Source organism: Silurus meridionalis, chromosome 19 (assembly GCF_014805685.1).
Source record: "Silurus meridionalis isolate SWU-2019-XX chromosome 19, ASM1480568v1, whole genome shotgun sequence".
NCBI lineage: Eukaryota > Metazoa > Chordata > Actinopteri > Siluriformes > Siluridae > Silurus > Silurus meridionalis.
In genome coordinates this window covers 9,802,888-9,821,785 of record NC_060902.1, presented here as the reverse complement: position 1 = coordinate 9,821,785, position 18,898 = coordinate 9,802,888, and the positions used below count along the sequence as shown (strand labels likewise).

At 37.7% G+C, this 18,898-nt stretch overlaps 1 protein-coding gene across 1 annotated transcript in view; it reads right to left on the bottom strand.

The window, feature by feature from the left end:
• The window catches only part of foxj3 (forkhead box J3), a 93,102-nt gene that overhangs the window by 55,326 nt on the left and 18,878 nt on the right, over nt 1-18,898 (bottom strand). The window contains exon 2 of the mRNA XM_046875010.1: nt 12,206-12,624. Coding sequence (XP_046730966.1) covers nt 12,206-12,526 — 321 coding nt within the window. The 5' untranslated portion in view covers nt 12,527-12,624. The remainder of the gene's footprint in view (nt 1-12,205; nt 12,625-18,898) is intronic.

The following is an 18,898-nucleotide window of genomic DNA, read 5'->3' as shown; positions in this document are numbered from 1 at the left end:
AAAAGCTTATTAATCACAAATGGAGAGAAATAGTTATGCGACAGCAGCTGGTACCCCTTGTCCAGTGTGTGGATCCTTTTCTGAAATCTTACTTTGCCAACTGCGTATATGGGCATCATATTTCTTGCCAAGCAGAATGTTATGGAGTCTGTGATTTCTTTACATCTTGGCGAAGATTTATAATATGGCGTGACACTCGCCAACACATCTGTAATTAAGTTTTGTTTCAGCCGCTAGCCATTTCCCATGCGAAGTCTGTTTTTCTTTTTTGTTTAGATACCCCTGCCATTGTTTTGTATGTTTTCAAGTTTAAAAAAAAAAAAAAAATGAATTCAAAGTGCTAGGCAGAGACTAAACAACCTTGTGTTTATATATACAGTGGCGTGAAGAAGTGTTTATAGTATATAGTAAAAGATAACACAACATGCAGTTTTTGAATGAAGGTTTTTTATTATTGAGGGAAAACAAAATCCAAAACTACATGGCCCTGTGTGGAAAAAGTGTTTGCCCCCCTGTTAAAACTGTGGTTTATCACATCTGAGTTAAATTTCTCTAGCCTCACCCAGGCCTGATTACTGCCACACCTGTTCACAATCAAGAAATCTCTTAAATAGAACCTGCCTGACAAAGTGAAGTTGACCAAAAGATCCTCAAAAGCTAGACATCATGCAGAGATCCAAAGAAATTTAGAAAAAAATTGAGAAAGAAATTAATTGTGGTTTGCTGGAGTCCCAAAGCTTTAGAAATGGCTTTATAACTTCTCCAGGCTAATAGATCTCAGTGAGAGCCATTATTCACAAATGGCAAAAAAAATGGAACAGTGGAGAACCTTCCCAGAAGTGGCTGGCCGACCAAAATTACCCTCAGAGCACAGCGATGACTCATCCAAGAGGTCACAAAAGACCCCACAACAACATCCAAAAGAACTGCAGACCTCACTTGCCTCAGTTAAGGTCAGTGTTCATGACTCCACCATAAGAAAAAGACTGGGCAAAAATGGTCTCCCTGGCAGAGTTCCAAGACGAAAGCCGCTGCTGAGCAAAAAAAATATAAAGACTAGTCTCAGTTTTGCCAGAAAACATCTTGATGATCCCCAAGACTTTGAGAAAAATACTCTGTGGACTGACAAGACAAAGGCTGAACTTTTTGGAAGGTGTGTCCCCCATTACGTCTGGCGTAAGTAACGGTGCATTTCAGATAAAGAACATCATACCAACAGTAAATTATGGTGGTGGTAGTGTGATGGTCTGGGGCTGCTTTATGACCTGGAAGACTTGCTGTTATAATGAGAATTCTGCTGTTTACCAAAAATTTTGTTTTGGATTTTGTTTTCCCTCAATAATAAAAACCTTCATTTAAAAACTGCATGTTGTGTTCACTTGAGAGAAAGACACACACGTGTGATTACAAATAAATTGTACCATATATTTATTTTATTCTATACATTTGTTTCCTCACATGGTTCCTATTTGCTTTTTTTGGAGGGGGGACCACAAAAACCCATATGCAGGTTTACTGCTGAATGCTGCAAAGCACTGACACTGGATAATGGAGACCCCTTGCAAAATGTCAAATAAAAGTCTTACAAAAAATTAGTGCTTTTAGGTAAACCAGTAATTTGCAGCCAGAACTACAGTTATTGAAACTTCTAAAGCATAGCTGAATTTGCAAACCTGACTTGCAAAATCTGAGGGTGTGCATTTTCCTTGTATAACATGGCTCTGAAAGTTTTTATTAACACTCGTTTTAATGTTATAGTGTCTTGAGCAGGGGTCACCAATCTTTTAGAAACTGAGAGCTACTTCTTGGGTACCGATTAATGTGAAGGGCTACCAGTTTGGTGCACACAGTTTTCAGTTTTATCTGAAAAAACAAACTTGCTCAATTTACCTTTTATTTTGTTATTATTATTAATTAATGATATTCACCTATGTGAAGACACTGATCATGTTGATTTCTCATAATAATTATCAAATTTAACAAAGGAGGAAACGGTTATTTTTAGAAAAGGCCCGCGGGCTACTCATGTGGTCCTTGCGGGCTACCTGGTGCCTTTAGACCCTGGGTCTAAAGTAACAGCTCACTCACAGAGAGACTCCACATAATCAGAACTAATAATAAATGGAGGGTGTATTCTAATTGATGCAGTGACATTTTCAAAACATAAGAGGCATTTGCATAATATTTCTAGAAGGGGTCCATAAAGCTTCCCAGAAAGCAGACAGACACAGAGAGAGTGAGAGAGAGAGAGAGAGAGAGAGAGAGAGAGAGAGAGAGAGAGAGAGAGGACATTATATTGCAGGAATTACGTACATCTTAAACTCTAAACAATCTAACATTTCACTAAATAATAAATGTAAAAATATTTTAATAATTGGCAAATCACTTCGGGGCTGCTTCAGGTTGTACAAAATTGTACACCTGAGATTCAAGAATTATTGTTATAGAATAATTAAACAATATCATGAAAAAACAAGAGTGATTTATTTATGAAGACTACATATCAGCACAGCTGTGATTTGGCTTTATGCGCATCACTGATAAATAAAACCAGACAACTGTGATAACCACACACGAATGATACTGCTTTAATACCGCAGTTCTTTCCGAAAACAAGAATACCACATCGCGATACTGTGCGAGTGTTCATAAAAAAATACACAAGTGAGAATAATTATGAGTTTCATTAAACGAATAGTTTTCCATAATGTATGCAGTTACTGCAGAGGGACTTTTTAAACACAACTGTATTTGTATTTTGACGTAATATGGCTATTAAATGCCCTAAATGGGTTTAGTTTTCACAGATATTCTTTTATGCAATTTCAGCAAGAAAAAATTAAATATAATTCATGAAAAGAAAAACAAAATTACTTTAAGAGACCCGTCTTATTTTCTCTCCCGTGTTAAGTATTGCTCTAAAAAAAGGTTTTTAATGAAGTGTTTTGATAACTAAATACCCTAATTCATGGTATTTATGTATAAAAGTATATTTGAAATAATGCAAAAGCCACATGTTAAGTTGATCCATTATTAATTTAGGCATTTTAAAGCGAATAGTGGCTGTTTGTGGAGGAGTGCATGGGGGATTTGGTATGCAAGGTGAAGCAATTAGTGTAAATCAACATTTGTATTGTTTTTAATTATAATGGAGGATGGCACGTTAACAACCATACCTAAAATTTCTACATAAAATGTAATACAACATTGTCAATTTCTTTGTTTAAAGATATATGTTGATATGTTGTTTAGTTGTAAAGATAAGCATCTAGAATATATAATTAATTTAATTGTTTCATTAATAAAAAGATACAAGTACAAAACCAATTTCAAAAAAGTTGTGACTGTACAAATTGTGAATAAAAAAAGGAATGCAATAATTTACAAATCTCAAACGTATATTTTATTCACAATAAAATATAGATAACATATCAAATGTTGAAAGTAAAACATTTTGAAATGTCATGCCAAAAATATTGGCTCATTTTGGATTTCATGAGAACTACACATTCCAAAAAAGTTGGGACAAGTAGCAATAAGAGGCCGGAAAAGTTAAGGAACAGCTGGAGGACAAATTTGCAACTTATTAGGTCAATTTGCAACATGATTGGGTATTAAAAAAAAAAGAGCCTCTCAGAGTGGCAGTGTCTCTCAGAAGTCACGATGGGCAGAGGATCACCAATTCCCCCAATGCTGCGGTACGTTATCATCTACAGTGCATATAATCAAAAGGTTTAGAGAATCTGGAACAATCTCTGTGCGTAAGGCCTTACACATCTGGAAAGGCACCATCAATGCTGAAAGGATTATCCAAGTTCTAGAACAGCATATGCTCCCATCCAGACGTCGTCTCTTTCAGGGAAGACAATGACAGGCCAATACTGCATCAATTACAATATCATGACTGCGTAGAAGAAGGATTCGGGTACTGAAGAAATGGCCAGCCTGCAGTCCAGATCTTTCACCCATAGAAAACATTTGGCGCATCATAAAGAGGAAGATGCGACAAAGAAGACCTAAGACAGTTGAGCAACTAGAAGCCTGTATTAGACAAGAATGGGACAACATTCCTATTCCTAAACTCGAGCAACTTGTCTCCTCAGTCCCCAGACGTTTGCAGACTGTTATAAAAAGAAGAGCGAATGCCACACAGTGGTAAACATGGCCTTGTCACAACTTTGAGATTGTTGATGCCATGAAATTTGAAAATCAACTTATTTTTCCCTTATAATACATTTTCTCAGTTTGAACATTTGATATGTCATCTATGTTGTATTCTGAATAAAATAATGAAATTTGAAACGTCATCATTGCGTTCTTTTTTTATTCACAATTTGTACAGTGTTCCAAATTTTTTGGCATCGGGTTTGTAAATTAAATATACAAACATTGAAAATAAGCATTTGAACGTAGTAAAGCTGCTGTAAATCACGGTTGACAACAAGTGAACTGTTATAGTAGACAAATGGTATAAAAAAAAAAAAAGAGAGAATTTAACAGAGAAAGCAGCAAGCTAACAGGCATGATAAAAAAAAAAAAAGAATGCATAAGCATTCGCTGAAAACCACAACTGTGAGAAAGTTTTAATCGTTTGTTTGCACTGTTTTAAATCAATCCATCACTATGTCTTGAGCAATAACGCCATAACCTTAAAGCCACCTGGACTCCACAGAACCTCTGAAGGAGGGACCCAGACCTAAGCAGCAAATTCCTGTAAATTTTGAGATGAGCCAGCTTGGATCAAACTTGCTTGTCCTGCACACACCACATATGATCAACTGGAATGAAATCTGGAAAATGGAAAAGCATGAACCCTTAGTCATGTTCTTTTAAACTATTCTTGACATACTTGTGTCAGGAAGCTTTATTCTTTATTAGGGAACGCTTGGCATGAGGAGAGTACTTGGTCTGGAACAATGTTTAGGTAGGTGACTGATTTTTCTCAATATTAAGAAACATTCAAATATCACAACCTCGTTTCAGATCTCTACAGTGTTAGCAAAAGTGTGGTTGCAATCATTTGCTAACTGGTATTCACACTTTTCCAATGTGAAGAAGAAAAGGGGGGACCCATGGGGCTTAAAATCTCGTCTACCGAATATGACCTCTGTCAGCAAACAACCCAAAATGTATATATTTGTGTGTGTATATATATATGTATATGTGTGTGTGTGTGTGTGTGTGTGTGTGTGTGTGTATATATATATATATTATATATATATATACACACACACACACACACACGCACACACACACTTCTGCAGTATTTTCATACATTTAATACAATCTTTGATGGTATTTAAAAAATGTCATCAAAAGATACACATGCGCATGCACACAAGTCAGGAGGATTAGTCCATAACAAGCCAAATGTTTTTAAAAAGAGGAAGAAAAAAAAATTAAAAAGGTGAACGTTTCCAGTCTGATGATTTGAGGTGCAATGTCATCTGCTGGTGTTGGTCCACTGTGCTTTTTGAAAACCAGTCACTACACTCGTTTACCAAGACGTTTTAGAGCACTTCATGCTTCCTTCTGCTGACCAGCTTTTTGATTTCATTTTCCAGCAGGATTTGGCACCTGCCAAATTCATAACTGCTCAGACAATTTCTGTAGTTTTTTTTTATGCCCTGTAGCTAATGATACTTGTTGCAAGATAATTCATCCATTGCCATTTTGCCATATTTTTATTACATCAACAAATTCAATTGTGTCAATACTATTTGTTTAATAGAAAATAAACGCAAAAAATATGAAGCCTAAACATAGTAGAATGTCAGTGATTAAATCATTTAACATGCACCATCACCCAAGAACCTATTTTTTTCCAAGCATTTGAAAACTATAAGCCTTTGACAAACCATCATTAGATCTACAGAGATAAATAAATGTGCTAGTAGATAACTAGACAGTCAGTCACAGAAATATCTAACAACTGGCCTCACACACCCTTGGAAATATATTGTGACATTCCTTTTTATGGGAACTAAAAAGGGAAACTATGGGTTAGAGAGCAAATAATTTATAAAACAATCACAGCTATAATGATTGCAGTAAAATGAAACTGCTAACCACAGGATTTGAAGCCAACACATCAGTCCTCAGTCAGTGCACAGCAAGCTGGCAACTCTGCCAAGCATAACTAGCACACAGCAGCAGTTTGTGACCACCTACTCTGAGCAAGTGAACGGGTGTCAGGGCACGAGTGGGATGGGGCAAGGTGAGGTTGGTTGGGCGGCTGAGCGGCAGGAGCTTCCTGCCTCATGAGCCCGTCTCACAGCGGGATCAAACTGGCTGCTGCGTGAATCACACCACTCCCACCACCAACACAGCCATTTCTGTAACCACAATTAAAAGCAATCTGGAGAGACAATGAGACTGCGGTGCTAAAAAAAATGGTCAACAAACCGCACTACTTAATACTTTGAGATGGTTTTAGACATTCAGTCAGGTGACCACATTTTCAAAGTAGTGTAAAAAGTGAGTAAAAAGTAAACAAACTCTTTTACATCATGAGACTAAAGCTAGGGCTAAGAGCTACTCTCACCTGAACTTCTGCAGACATTTAAATAAAAGCAATGACTTGACTTTTTCATTACTTATAAGCAGGAACACTATCTCCAAAAGTAAATAATGCCCAGAGGGGGTGCAGCAGATTCCCAAATCACTAAATAGAAAAATGGCTCAATGCCCCAGGCTCCAATCCCTCTGCTGGCTACCCATTAGTGGAAGTAACCTTTGATCAGTTTTGGGTTTTGGCCATTTGCATTCTATAATGGAGATCAAAAAGCTCAGTCCAACACCTTACTAAAGCCACCACTTAAAAACTGTAGGGGATTCAGGCTCAGTAACAGCATCCATCCGTTAGCCGGAGCTGAAAGGTCAGTTTCAGCAGTAATAATAGCAATGATTGTTGTGCACCAGCATTCCTCTTTCCTTCTTTTAACCCTTCTTTTTTGATAGGCTATCAGTGTTGGAAAGTGTTCATGAGGACAGGACTAAGCCTACTGCAAGTTTGACTGACCAAATATCTTGTGTCAGCAATTATGGTTTTCCAGAAACTCAGAGAGGGGAAAAAAAAACAAACAAAAATTATATTATATATATATATATATATATATATATATATATATATATATATATATATATATATATATATATATATATATATATATACACATACACACACACACACATACACACATACACACACACATACATATATACACACATATACACATATATATATATATATATATATATATATATATATATATATACACACACACACACACACACACAGTGGAACCTCGGTTACAATTTAATTCGTTCGGTACTTTATTCAGAACCTGAAAAGTTCGTATCCCGATACAAATTTCCCCATAATAATGAACAGAAACTTCGTAATTCGTTCTGGACAACCAAAATATTACTTAAATAAAAATAAAGCCAATATTCACTAATATTATTTACTTTTAACATGTTATATTAAAATCATACCACATAAAACATACAAAAGAGGAAAAGATCTTTACCGGGTACTTTCCCTTTGAGAAGACTCGCTGCAGGAGACGACGTTCGTAGAAGGGGGAGGAGGGAGAGTTATTGTTTGGAAGGAGAATCTTATTATATTATATTATTTATATATTATTATATATTATATTATAGAATATTAAAGACAGTGTTATTAACACGACGCTGAGACAATTGTTGCATTAGAGGAAAATGAGAGCTGTTTCTTTAAGGCTACTATCAGTTGGTATTGAAGTCCAGAGTGAAATTCATTATGGGAATTGTACTTCGGAAAAGACTGTAACCCTGCTAATCTATCTTCATAAAAACAAGTAAAGTGGTTATGCATCGGCTAATGTTGTCCATCTCATCATTCCACGAGCATCAACTAACGAGTTACGCTGCCGCCGGGAAAAGTTCAAGCGGATAAGTAACACGATGCTCTCGCTAGGGACACAGGACGCTAACTGATGTGACGAGCTGCGTGGATAGAGCAAAAACAACCAACTTGCCTGCGATTTTTGGTGAGCGACGTCGTAACCAGGGGCAAAATTTTGATGAACTGCGATTCGTAACCTGAATTATACGTATGCCGGGCGTTCAGAACCCGAGGTTCCACTGTGTGTGTGTGTGTGTGTGTGTGTGTGTGTGTGTGTGTGTGTGTGTGTATGTATATATATATATATATATATATATATATATATATATATATATATATATATATATATATATATATATATATATATATATATATATACACATACATATACACACACACACACACACTCCCATGGAGCAGCAACCATTTAAAAGGCATCATCTGCAGGCACACACGTGCACCAGCTTCACATTTAGACTTGATGTTGAAAATATGGCTTGTGTTACAGCAGCGACTCCAAAAATGTTTTATATTTTTAAGGATAATTCCTTTAAGCTAAAGTAAAGCTACATGAGATCTCACAGGGCCACATAATCACAGAGGAAAAACTGATTCAAACTTGAAGCCAAGTAAAATGAAACTCATTATGAGGAACCTGCACAGGTCCAACTCCTGTCAAACACATAGGACCAGACACTAGATTCCTGCTAAGCATCAGCTAAACATTAAACAGCATTTACACTGACTAGTAAGGGAGAATCAGTTAACCTGAGAGCAGCCAAAAGCAGCTCATTTAGGGCTGCAGCTTTCAATTATTTTAGTAATCGAGTATTCTACCAATAGTTTTCCCTCCATTCCTCTATTTTTCATTCTGCAGTGTTTACTTGTCTTATTTATAAATGCGGCGTATGCACAAAATTAATAATAATTTAAAAAATAAAATGTAAAATAATCTTTTATCTTTTCAGCCCCATTTTGTGCATATGCCATGTTTATTAATTAGACCCCAGAGCAGTCCAGAGTTCAGGTAGTGCGTCAGTCATAATGGTCTGTGGGGAAACAGTGGTCCGTGTGTAGTTAAATGGACTACACAAAGCTAATAATTTGCCTTGATACTTTTTGTATTCAAATTATTCTAGTTACTCTCGAGTTACTCATTTACACTCATTCAGGAAGACTACAGGAACATCACACACAGAAAGCACTGCAATCAACAGAGGTTGACAAAAATAGTTCTTATTTTGATATACAGATGTAGAAAATACAAGCTTGCCTTTTGTCTTGAGGCCTGTATGTCATTCTGTATAAAAACAGATGATGGCACTGTGCTCTTTTTTAATCTGAAAACATCAAAATGAATTCTGTTGCTTAGACCACATTGATGCATAAGTCCTTTTCAAATCACATAAAAACCTTTTTTTACTAATCATTTATAATTTGCACATTTTATTCCTTCGTTTTGCTTTCTGATGAAGATCTTGCAATCGTGGTAACCCAGACCTCTGCAAAAACTCAAACTCAAAATGACTCAATACTTATTAATCTTCAACACTTGATCTTTTGCAAAATGCTTTAAAGCACTTAAGCTGCAATAGAAACTGATCTGAGGAATCAAATTGCAAGCTAAAGTGTATCCCCTAATACAGCAATATAATGTTTGACCTTGATGAATTATCTTTTATTAACATTGCTTATTGATATTTCTTGTGTTCACTAACGAAGTTCTATTGAGATGATTAAATGAGTTGCTGCCATCCGGATTAGCCCAGTCTCATCTTTCTAGCATAGACTACATTATCATAGAGAACAGACGTGTGCGTGCACTGGGTTGTAAATTCCTGCTGCCGACATCTCCAGGGGAACGGCAGCGCGGTGACGGCACGCCGACCTACATTCATCCCAACCGCATGCACGATGAATGTGTGAATACATAAATATAGCACCGCATAGCACAGAGACAAAAAGTCCAGAATGATCTGGACTTTTTGAGGTAAGATTCACACGTCTCTCCTTTTAAAATGTACATCTAACTTATTTTCTGCAATACAGTCTAAGAGTAGAGTGAATGTCACCAGTGTGACGAGCTGTACTCAGACTCCCTGCCTGAACCACACTCCTTCGTTCACATTACACAGACAGACACCATAGTGGCTTTCACTGCAAACCCCCCCCCTTTTTACTTCAGCCACCTGTAAAAATACAGCCACTGCATCTTTGCCCAACATTATACTGGTTTGAGGGGGATTCCCCCATAAATCCTTTCCCATTTATACTGGCAACAGAATGCAAACTGATCCAACTCCAGCAAATTAAATTACCAGGCTGATTAATTGGTTTTATAAACTCAGTACTACTAAAATCTCATATGCTTTCGGTGAGGTCACAATTCACAGAGACAGGGGTTACATTTATTTCTGGAAAGTTTTGCTTTGTCCATTGTTAAACATGCAATAGAAATAAAACTGAAATGTATTAAGCATATACAAATGAATGGTGATTAAGATAATTCTCTTAACAAGTCACATTTCCTTCTCTGCCAACAACAATGTTAATAAATGCTGGGTGCTTACTTGTTTGAGGTTCCATTCTACCAGTTAAAGGTGCTTGAACAAGTCAGGACAGAATTCTTGTACACTGCCTTCTGCATACATAAAATGCAGAAATCCATTTGTTGTGTTGGTTCACAATGCAGGCCAAGGACAAAAGGGGCAGATGTCAGAAGAAGCATTAAGGCACAACGATGAAATTGGACTTACCACCCAACCCCCTAACCGCCCCATAGACTTAATGCAAATCTTGAAAAGCATTAATAACTCATGAATCCCAAAACACCTCATGGATATTACAAATCGTTCAATTAGTTGTTACAAAAGCAATGTAACTGCAATTCAAAGATATCATTTCAAGAACTTTTCTGCCTGCTTTGTCCCGGCCTGCTCTTTGATTGGAAGCCACTCTGCGCAGCTGGGGATGATTTCACATCAACAGCCTGGGGATCCATGAAATTGCAGAGTAACACGGGAGCTTTGAGAATGGATTTGGACTGTAGTTAATGTCAACAGTCAGGACTACACTGCTTTAGGACTACAGTTTGCATCTGATCAGCATCACTGTACCCCGCTACATCATTTAGCTGTAATAAATGGACATTTGGAGGATGGGTTCCCTCTTGGGTCTGGTTCCTCACAAGGTTTCTTCCTTATGCCATCTCAAGGAGTTTTTTCTTGTTATAGTCACCACCAGCTTGTTCATCAGGGACAAACTTACACTTATAAAGAACATCTTATTCATTCTTTATCACTACATTATCTGTGTAAAGCTGCTTTGAGACAATGTCCATTGTTAAAAGTGCTATACAAATAAAAATGAACTTTTATTTATGTGAAAAGGCAATTTTCTTTTCCAAAGCATGCTGACTTGAGATTTCAGCATCATGTTTAGTATTTAATTGGAGGTTTTGATTCCGGGTTTATCAAATGAGAAATGCATTTTAAAAAAATCATAAAATTAGGGCAGTAGTGTGTGGGTGATCACTGAAATATAAGCTTGTATAGCCTCGCACAAACTGATGTAAACATCTGCTGCACAGAGAAAGGAACCGTGAGGGAGGTGAAAACATGCTCCTACATGCAAAAGGCATGTCTTTCACAGATATGAACCACATATTTATTGCTTTGACTTCAATGAAGCCACAGCAGCAATTCTATTGACAAGTGTCAACTGATTGGAAAGCTTATTCTAATATCAATTTCCATCTCCGCTCTTTAAAAGGCAATCAGCATGGCTTCATCTCTGTATATCACATGCTACTTGAGAAGATGACACAGCAATGGCACTCTCTTGCATAATGGACTTGTATCAAGGCATCTGGCATGAATAATACAATCCATGAATAGAAGATTTTGTCTAAGGCTCATTTCAGATAGGTCTGCTTCTCTGAATATCAACACTTTCAGTGCTCACATTTCTGCATGAAAAACAGCTTTTATTTTCTCTGTTTAAAAACAAAAACAGAGTTAAATATTAACACTCAAAACCAGATCAGAACTGCACCTCCCTAAAATGAAAATGATGCTTGCGAATCATTTTCTGCCTTATATTTGCTAAATAATCCCGTGCAAAACATCTTGACAAGATATGAAATGAGGATCATTTCACACATTAACCTTGGCAGTCTCCTCCTGCCTGAATTCTAGGGTGATGTGGCACACTGATTGAATTTAAGTGGAGTGACTGCCACTTGCATGCATACAAATACATCTTCATGGGCAGGAAACAAACAAACAAAAAAAAGCCCTTGCCACCTGCTGCTCTTACCTTCCAGCCACTGCCTGCCTCCCTGTAGTAGGGGAAATTGTCACAGATCCACTGGTAGATTTCACTCAGGGTCATTTTCTTCTTTGGCGAGCTGTTGATGGCAAATGTGATGAGGCTGGCATAGCTGTATGGTGGCTTTCCATCTTTGTGCTGCTGTACCTCCTCCTGGTCCAGCGTAGTGTTGGGGTCTAGCAGGGCGCTCTTTTTAGCCATGCCTTGACCATGGCCGCTCTGAGCATCAGCCTTTTGGATGGCTGCCCTCATGGTCAGTTGAGGCAGCCAGTCCATCGAGGTTAAACTGCTCTCCAGCTCCGAAGTCATGGTGGATGGAGCAGGTGGGGACTGGGAAAAGAACAGGGGCAAGCGCGGAAGCTCCTTCAGATTGGAGCCCAAGCGCCTCAGCAGAGTCCAGGTCAAAACTGCAAGGAAATAAATGGGATACTTAGTTCTCTAAACATCAAATCAAATAAACTCCAGCTGCAGACTTGTGTTGGCTAACAGAAATTAAATAAACTGTTCTGACTCATTGGAGCAAACCTATGCAGCTTGTTTGGGCAGTTTTTGTCATTATCGAACACATGTACTTTGCACATGCAAATGCACACTTTTCAATCTTTGAAAAAAAATTACAAAATTATAATATTTTTTCCTCCATGGAAGAAATGATTAAAGATTACTGCTTGACCATTAATGGCAATCGACCAATCGAAAATGCAGGAAAACGGTGTTCATTATTTATTTCATTGAATAAAAATAAAATGGCCGGTGTTCTTATCAACATGCCAATTGCTGTGGAACAGACACTGGTCTGTAGTGCAGACTGACCAGGCTGTCTGGCCCACCTACTATCTCTCTCCTACACACAGTGGCTCAGATTTCAGCAGTGTGAGTCAGCGTAGCAATGCCGCGGAATTGTTTTCACAACTGCCAGCCAAATGGAGGAATGGTTCACAAGGAATTCCGATTCTCCTGTGAGCCTAAGGGTAGTAACCCTCTCTTCTCTGCTTTCTCTGCTCTTGCTCCACCCGGTCTGAGTAGTAAACAAGGCACAGAATTGTCAGCATGCCTCATGCCAGCTTGTAGCCGCACCCTACACCCACAAACAACCTTGTGTTTTAGGCACCATGCCCTCAATGTTCCTAAAATAGAAGAGAAAAAGGATGGGGGGCCCCCCACTTCAAGCAAAGGTGCACAGCCACACAACCAGAGTTAAATCCCACTCACTAGCCATCTTTAAACCACTGAGAAATACCATGAGGAGACCTGAAACACATTCATTGAAATTTCTAGAAACTAAAGGCTTTGTGAAATAGAAGAAATCTGTTGACAATTTAAAATATAATAAAAATTAAATACATTTATTTTAAAATAGTTTTATTACTTTGAAGTGAGCCAAAAAAAGTTGTATAATTTTCAAGTAAATGGTGTGTTCAAATCTCAAAAACTTACAATGCAAAACTATTGAACTTAAATTCAATGCAGCCTGAATCAGTATCTGTAAAGGTTCTTGAATTATTTGCACATGGCCATTATTTGGCCCATCATCCAAGCAGAGCAATGAAATACCAATACTACAATCCTTAAAACTCCTACCACATGTATGTAACACAAAATCTTAACCCTGACAAGCCAGACAAAATTTTTTACTTTTCATCACACAAAAAGTCAGATTTCATGCCTTAAAGCTCATCCTCTTCTAAAGGGGCTGCTGCTGTTTTGACCTTGTATAAATGGTCCAGATGCTGTGAAAAATCTCCTAAGTGACATCTTAATTAGTGCATCTCAGTAGAGGCAGGCATTAAAATACAACCAGCATCTCCCCTCATTAGCCTAAACCCAGGGAGTAAAGCAGGGCACAGGGGGTATGAACCTGCTGGCACAGGACAGTGACAGGTCTGGCAGCTGTTCCGCTCCAACACAGAGGTCAGGCGGTCCAGCCTGTTGAAGCCATCAAACTCTTGGGAACAGATACATAAGTGTTTAGATTCTCTGCAAATGCAACCAAAAAATAAATAAATAAATGAATAAAAATAAATAAAAAGGAGTACCTTTATTTAAAATAAAAACTATACTACAAATTTTGATCACTTTCAAAATACAGTATGCATAGTGCAAAAATAAACACTGCAAAGCAACTAAAAAACACTTTAATGTGATTTGCCTATTCAATAAAAAAAGAAATAGCCATTCTTCATGAATTCAGGTACCATCTCCACTTATTAACTTGTGAATGGACATATACAAAGTATGCTTCTCTTGGGAAAGACACAAACCTTGCATACTCAAAAGTAAATAGAAATAATCTGTAGCGGTTTTACAGAAGTCAAATTAAATAAATATTTTATAATATCTAGTCATTGACACCATTTTAAAATATCCAAGTTTCCATTACTTCATGCTAAACATTGACAAATTTTACAAAAAGAATAAATGAAATGACAGCCATTTGTTTACTTCCTTCCAAACTAGAACATAAATGCTTTGCCAACAAAACTTCATTACTCTTAAATCTTCTCCTTTTATTTAGCTTTTTTCATCGTTTGTTGGTATTATGGGTGTGAATGCATTCACATACTTTTGTTTATATCATGTACAGTATCTGAGCTGGTATATGATGTACGAGTAAAAATATCCACCAATTCTGACCCAAATCGATCCTGGTTAATACACTAATGTGAGCTTCCAAATAATTAATACTTCAATAGCTTATTTTTTTTATATAATAAATATATATATATTATGTATATATACACTCACAATCAAAAATATTCAACCCCCTCACCTCAATATGCAATACAGTGATGAAAAAAATATTTGTGAAATAACAATATTTATTGATACTTATTTGAGTTATTTTGACACCAGAAGTTGACTTAACTTTGAAGTTCAAATGAAAATTGTAAGTCTTGTAACACATGAGCATGTGCAGTATTATTCAACCCCCAGCTTCAGTACCTTGTGGAGCTCCCTTTAGTTTTTATAACTTCTAACAAGCGTTTTCATAAGTGCTGACAATCTTCTTACACCTCTCGATTGGAATCTTTGCCCATTCTTCACGTGCAAAAGCCTCTAACTCAGTGATGTTTGACGGCTTCCGTGCTGCAACTGCCTTCTTCAAATGCCACCAAAGATTTTCAATTGGATTTAAATCTGGTGACTTGGAAGGACAGTCCAGGACTCCAGGACACTACAGCATCTTTTCCCCAACCAAGCTTTGGTTGATTTGGAGGTGTGCTTGAAATCATTGTCTTGCTAGAAGATCCAATGATCACCAAAGTTTAATTTGTCAACAGAAGGCATCACGTTCTTCTTCAAAATGACCTGGTATTTCTAGGAATCCATGATGCCAGGTACACAATCAAGATTGCCAGTTCCTGCCACAGAAAAACAGACCCACATCATTATTGACCCACCTCCGTGCTTGACCGTGGGGATGGTATTCTTTTGGTCATAAGCCTGACCTTTTGCACGCCAGGACATACCACTGGTCTATATGTCCAAAAAGTTCCAGTTTGGTTTCATCAGTCCATAGAACTGTCTCCCAGAACTCTGTAGTTTTATTTAAATTCCTCCTAGCATATTCTAGTCGACTCCTGATGTTCCTTGAGTGCGTCTTGGGGTCCAGCCATGAAGTCCTTGATTATTCAGTGCACGTCTTATAGTTGCCACTGAAGCACTTGTACCAGCCTTCATCATGTCATCCTGTAGCTGACTTTCAGTCACACGGGGGTTTTTCCTTAGCTGTCCTGACTAAGTTGCTAAGGGCCCTTTATGAAATTGTGAGCTTTCTTCCACGGCCAGGCAGGTTTGCAGCTGTTCCATAAGTTTTAAACTTCCTTATAATGCTCCCAATGGTGTCTCTTGGAATGTTAACTCTTTTGGAAATCTTCTTATACCCAAGGCCCTTCAGATGTGATGAAAATCTCCTCTCTCAGCTTTTGTGGAAGCTCCTTTGTCTTTCCCATGATTGCAACTCACCTTGAACAACTTCATGGTCGGGGCTGAAGCAAATGAAGGCTTGTTATAGAGTTCCCAAAGGCTTAATGATGTTTCAGCTCCACTTCACACCATAAAAAACTGTCAGAAAGCTTTAAAAACAACATTATATAGGGGTTGAATAATTGTGACCGGGCGATCTTAACAAAATATACTGTTACACACAAATACTACATCATACATTTGTGTTGATTTTATGCATCACTAAACTCATTAAGAAGCCATCCAAAGCAGAATAATGCACTTTGAAAAGATTTTTATTTATAAAATCATTGAAACTCTTTAGGGGTTGAATATTTCTGATTGCAAGTGTATTTTTTATAATATAAAATTCAATAAATAAATAAAACATCACTATGTTTAAGGATAACAATTATTGCTACTTTCATTAACAGTACTGTTACTGCTGTAATTTTTAAACAGTTGCCAATCATTCCAAAACCTTAACCTCTTCACTTAATGTAGGTCCATGGATAGTTTGCATTGTAATAGGCACCAGAAAAACACATCAGCTCCAGAACAAATGAAAACAATCCAAGGACACGAGTAAAAACTGGTTGTTAAAATAAGAAGCATGTTAAGAACCAAACTCTCAAATATGAAATCCCATTCACTACAGACCAACTCTTATTATCTTTGGAAGCTTGCATCATTCAATCTATCCTACAGCCAAGTAAAGCAAAGAAAAATTCATCAAAGTTCATCAAATGAGTGATGAAATGTCTTTACTGCTACTATGCAAAATAGCCAGCATTAGCACATCTAAGAAAAATATGGACAATAATAGTCACAAAGTATCCAAATGACAAATAAGCATCAATTTCCTCATGATTTGGATTTAAACAGCAAAAGAAACCATAAACAAAGAAATAGATACCACACAGTTTGCCAGAAACAACAAAATGACTAAAACAATCATCATATTAATCTGCAGATAGTTATGATACAATAAACCAGAGGTGGAATTGTGTGGTGGAACAGGCCTTTTGGATGATAGTAATTTGTCTTAGGCAGACTGGAAATGCACTTTGTGAGATCCCTCCACACTGCCTGAAGATCTACCTCACAACAAAAACAGTGATGTAACCTGGTAACAAGGCCTTGACATCTCCACTCCTAACCGAAACCTGGGCCATAGGTTCCAGATCAACAACATTATTACAAAGTGGGGCAAGGCCTCATGTTGTCTTAGTGATTAAAGGAGAGAAAAACAGGGAGGGATGGGAAAGCCTCTTACCTGCCCTGAAGTCAACGGGATATTCCTCACTTTTTCCAGCCCCAAGGCACTAGGCTTATAGAGTTATTTTAAAAATGAGAAATACAAAAATAGCAACGGCTTACTTTAGTGTTTTGGAGAATTGGACCAAACTGTCTGCTAGAATCATCCTACTACTAGTTTTCAGAAGCAGGTTAAAAAAAAAAAAAATAAAAAGAGGCTTATAGTGTCAGTCTTCCCTCTCCATTAAAGGCTTAATGGTTCTGCTGAAACCTCACCAGGACAACATTAATAATCAATCAATCATTTACTTGTGTTTGTTGGACATCATTACTGTTCTTCACGCCTTACTGTCAAGCACACTGTTTGACTTCTAGCTGCCTCCAGCAGACCAGGACTCACTAGGTCTATTCTAAAGCCAGACTTCAGGTGTGCGACAGGGATCTTCTTTTAGTGGGGGTATTTCATGTCAACTGTGGGAGAAGATGTGTTGCACTAATAAGGCTTGACAGGGTGGTGTGTCCAAAGCACACACAGTTGTTGGCTGCCAGGGGGACCAATTCCCACCACAACAGTCTTCAGGGACCCCTCTGTGCATGTACTGCATAATTAATCTGCCAATCACAGCAAAGTACCAACGAGGCTGTGATGAAATAAAGCAGCATATTCATGCAGGTGGCTGATAATCATAAATGTGGCACAAGGTAAATGGTAGGTTCATGAGAAAGCCACATGCATGAGTGCACAAACAGCAAATTGCTTACTTTACATGCCTCATGTTGTGAATAAAACCGCATGGTGTATAATAGCTGTAATAAACATTTTACTATGGGTAATTTTATCACAAATAAAATATATAGAACCTATATTTTTAAGTGCATATACAGCACTAAAACCTGTGGTGCAAAAAGGCCTTACAGGTTAATCAGCTACATGACGTGGTATGGGGTTAAAAGCAGAGATAATGGACTTGGTAACCTCTAGTGCAGATACACTCAATTACTGAAAACGGAGGAAGGCATTTGAATATATGCAAGAGTAATTATGCCATTTGGGGATATTAGAGAGATTTTCTCAGCAGTTGGCCACCACTTACAGACTCTTTCATAGCTGGGTGGCAAATAGCAGCACATACTGTCAAAATACAATGCCTTGGGCAATAGTGCATTCCAGAGACCCTTACAGCATCAATGCTCAGAATTCCAGTAATTCAATAATGCCTTTCCAGTGAATTAGCAAACTCATCAGGAGCAGGATTGTCTTCATGTTCCCCAGCAGCTTGGCTAGGAGGTACCCTTTGTGTGTGGAGCGGCAGTGCAACACCAACCATGCAAACCCAATTACACTGCTCCATTCGCCCGAGGCCTCCACATTAACACATATTCCCCCCCTGAGATGTGCAGATCACTGCCAGCCTGGCAGTCACTCACCACAGCCTGCTGCTGCTTTTTGCTGAATCACAAATAAAGCACTTAAGGTTC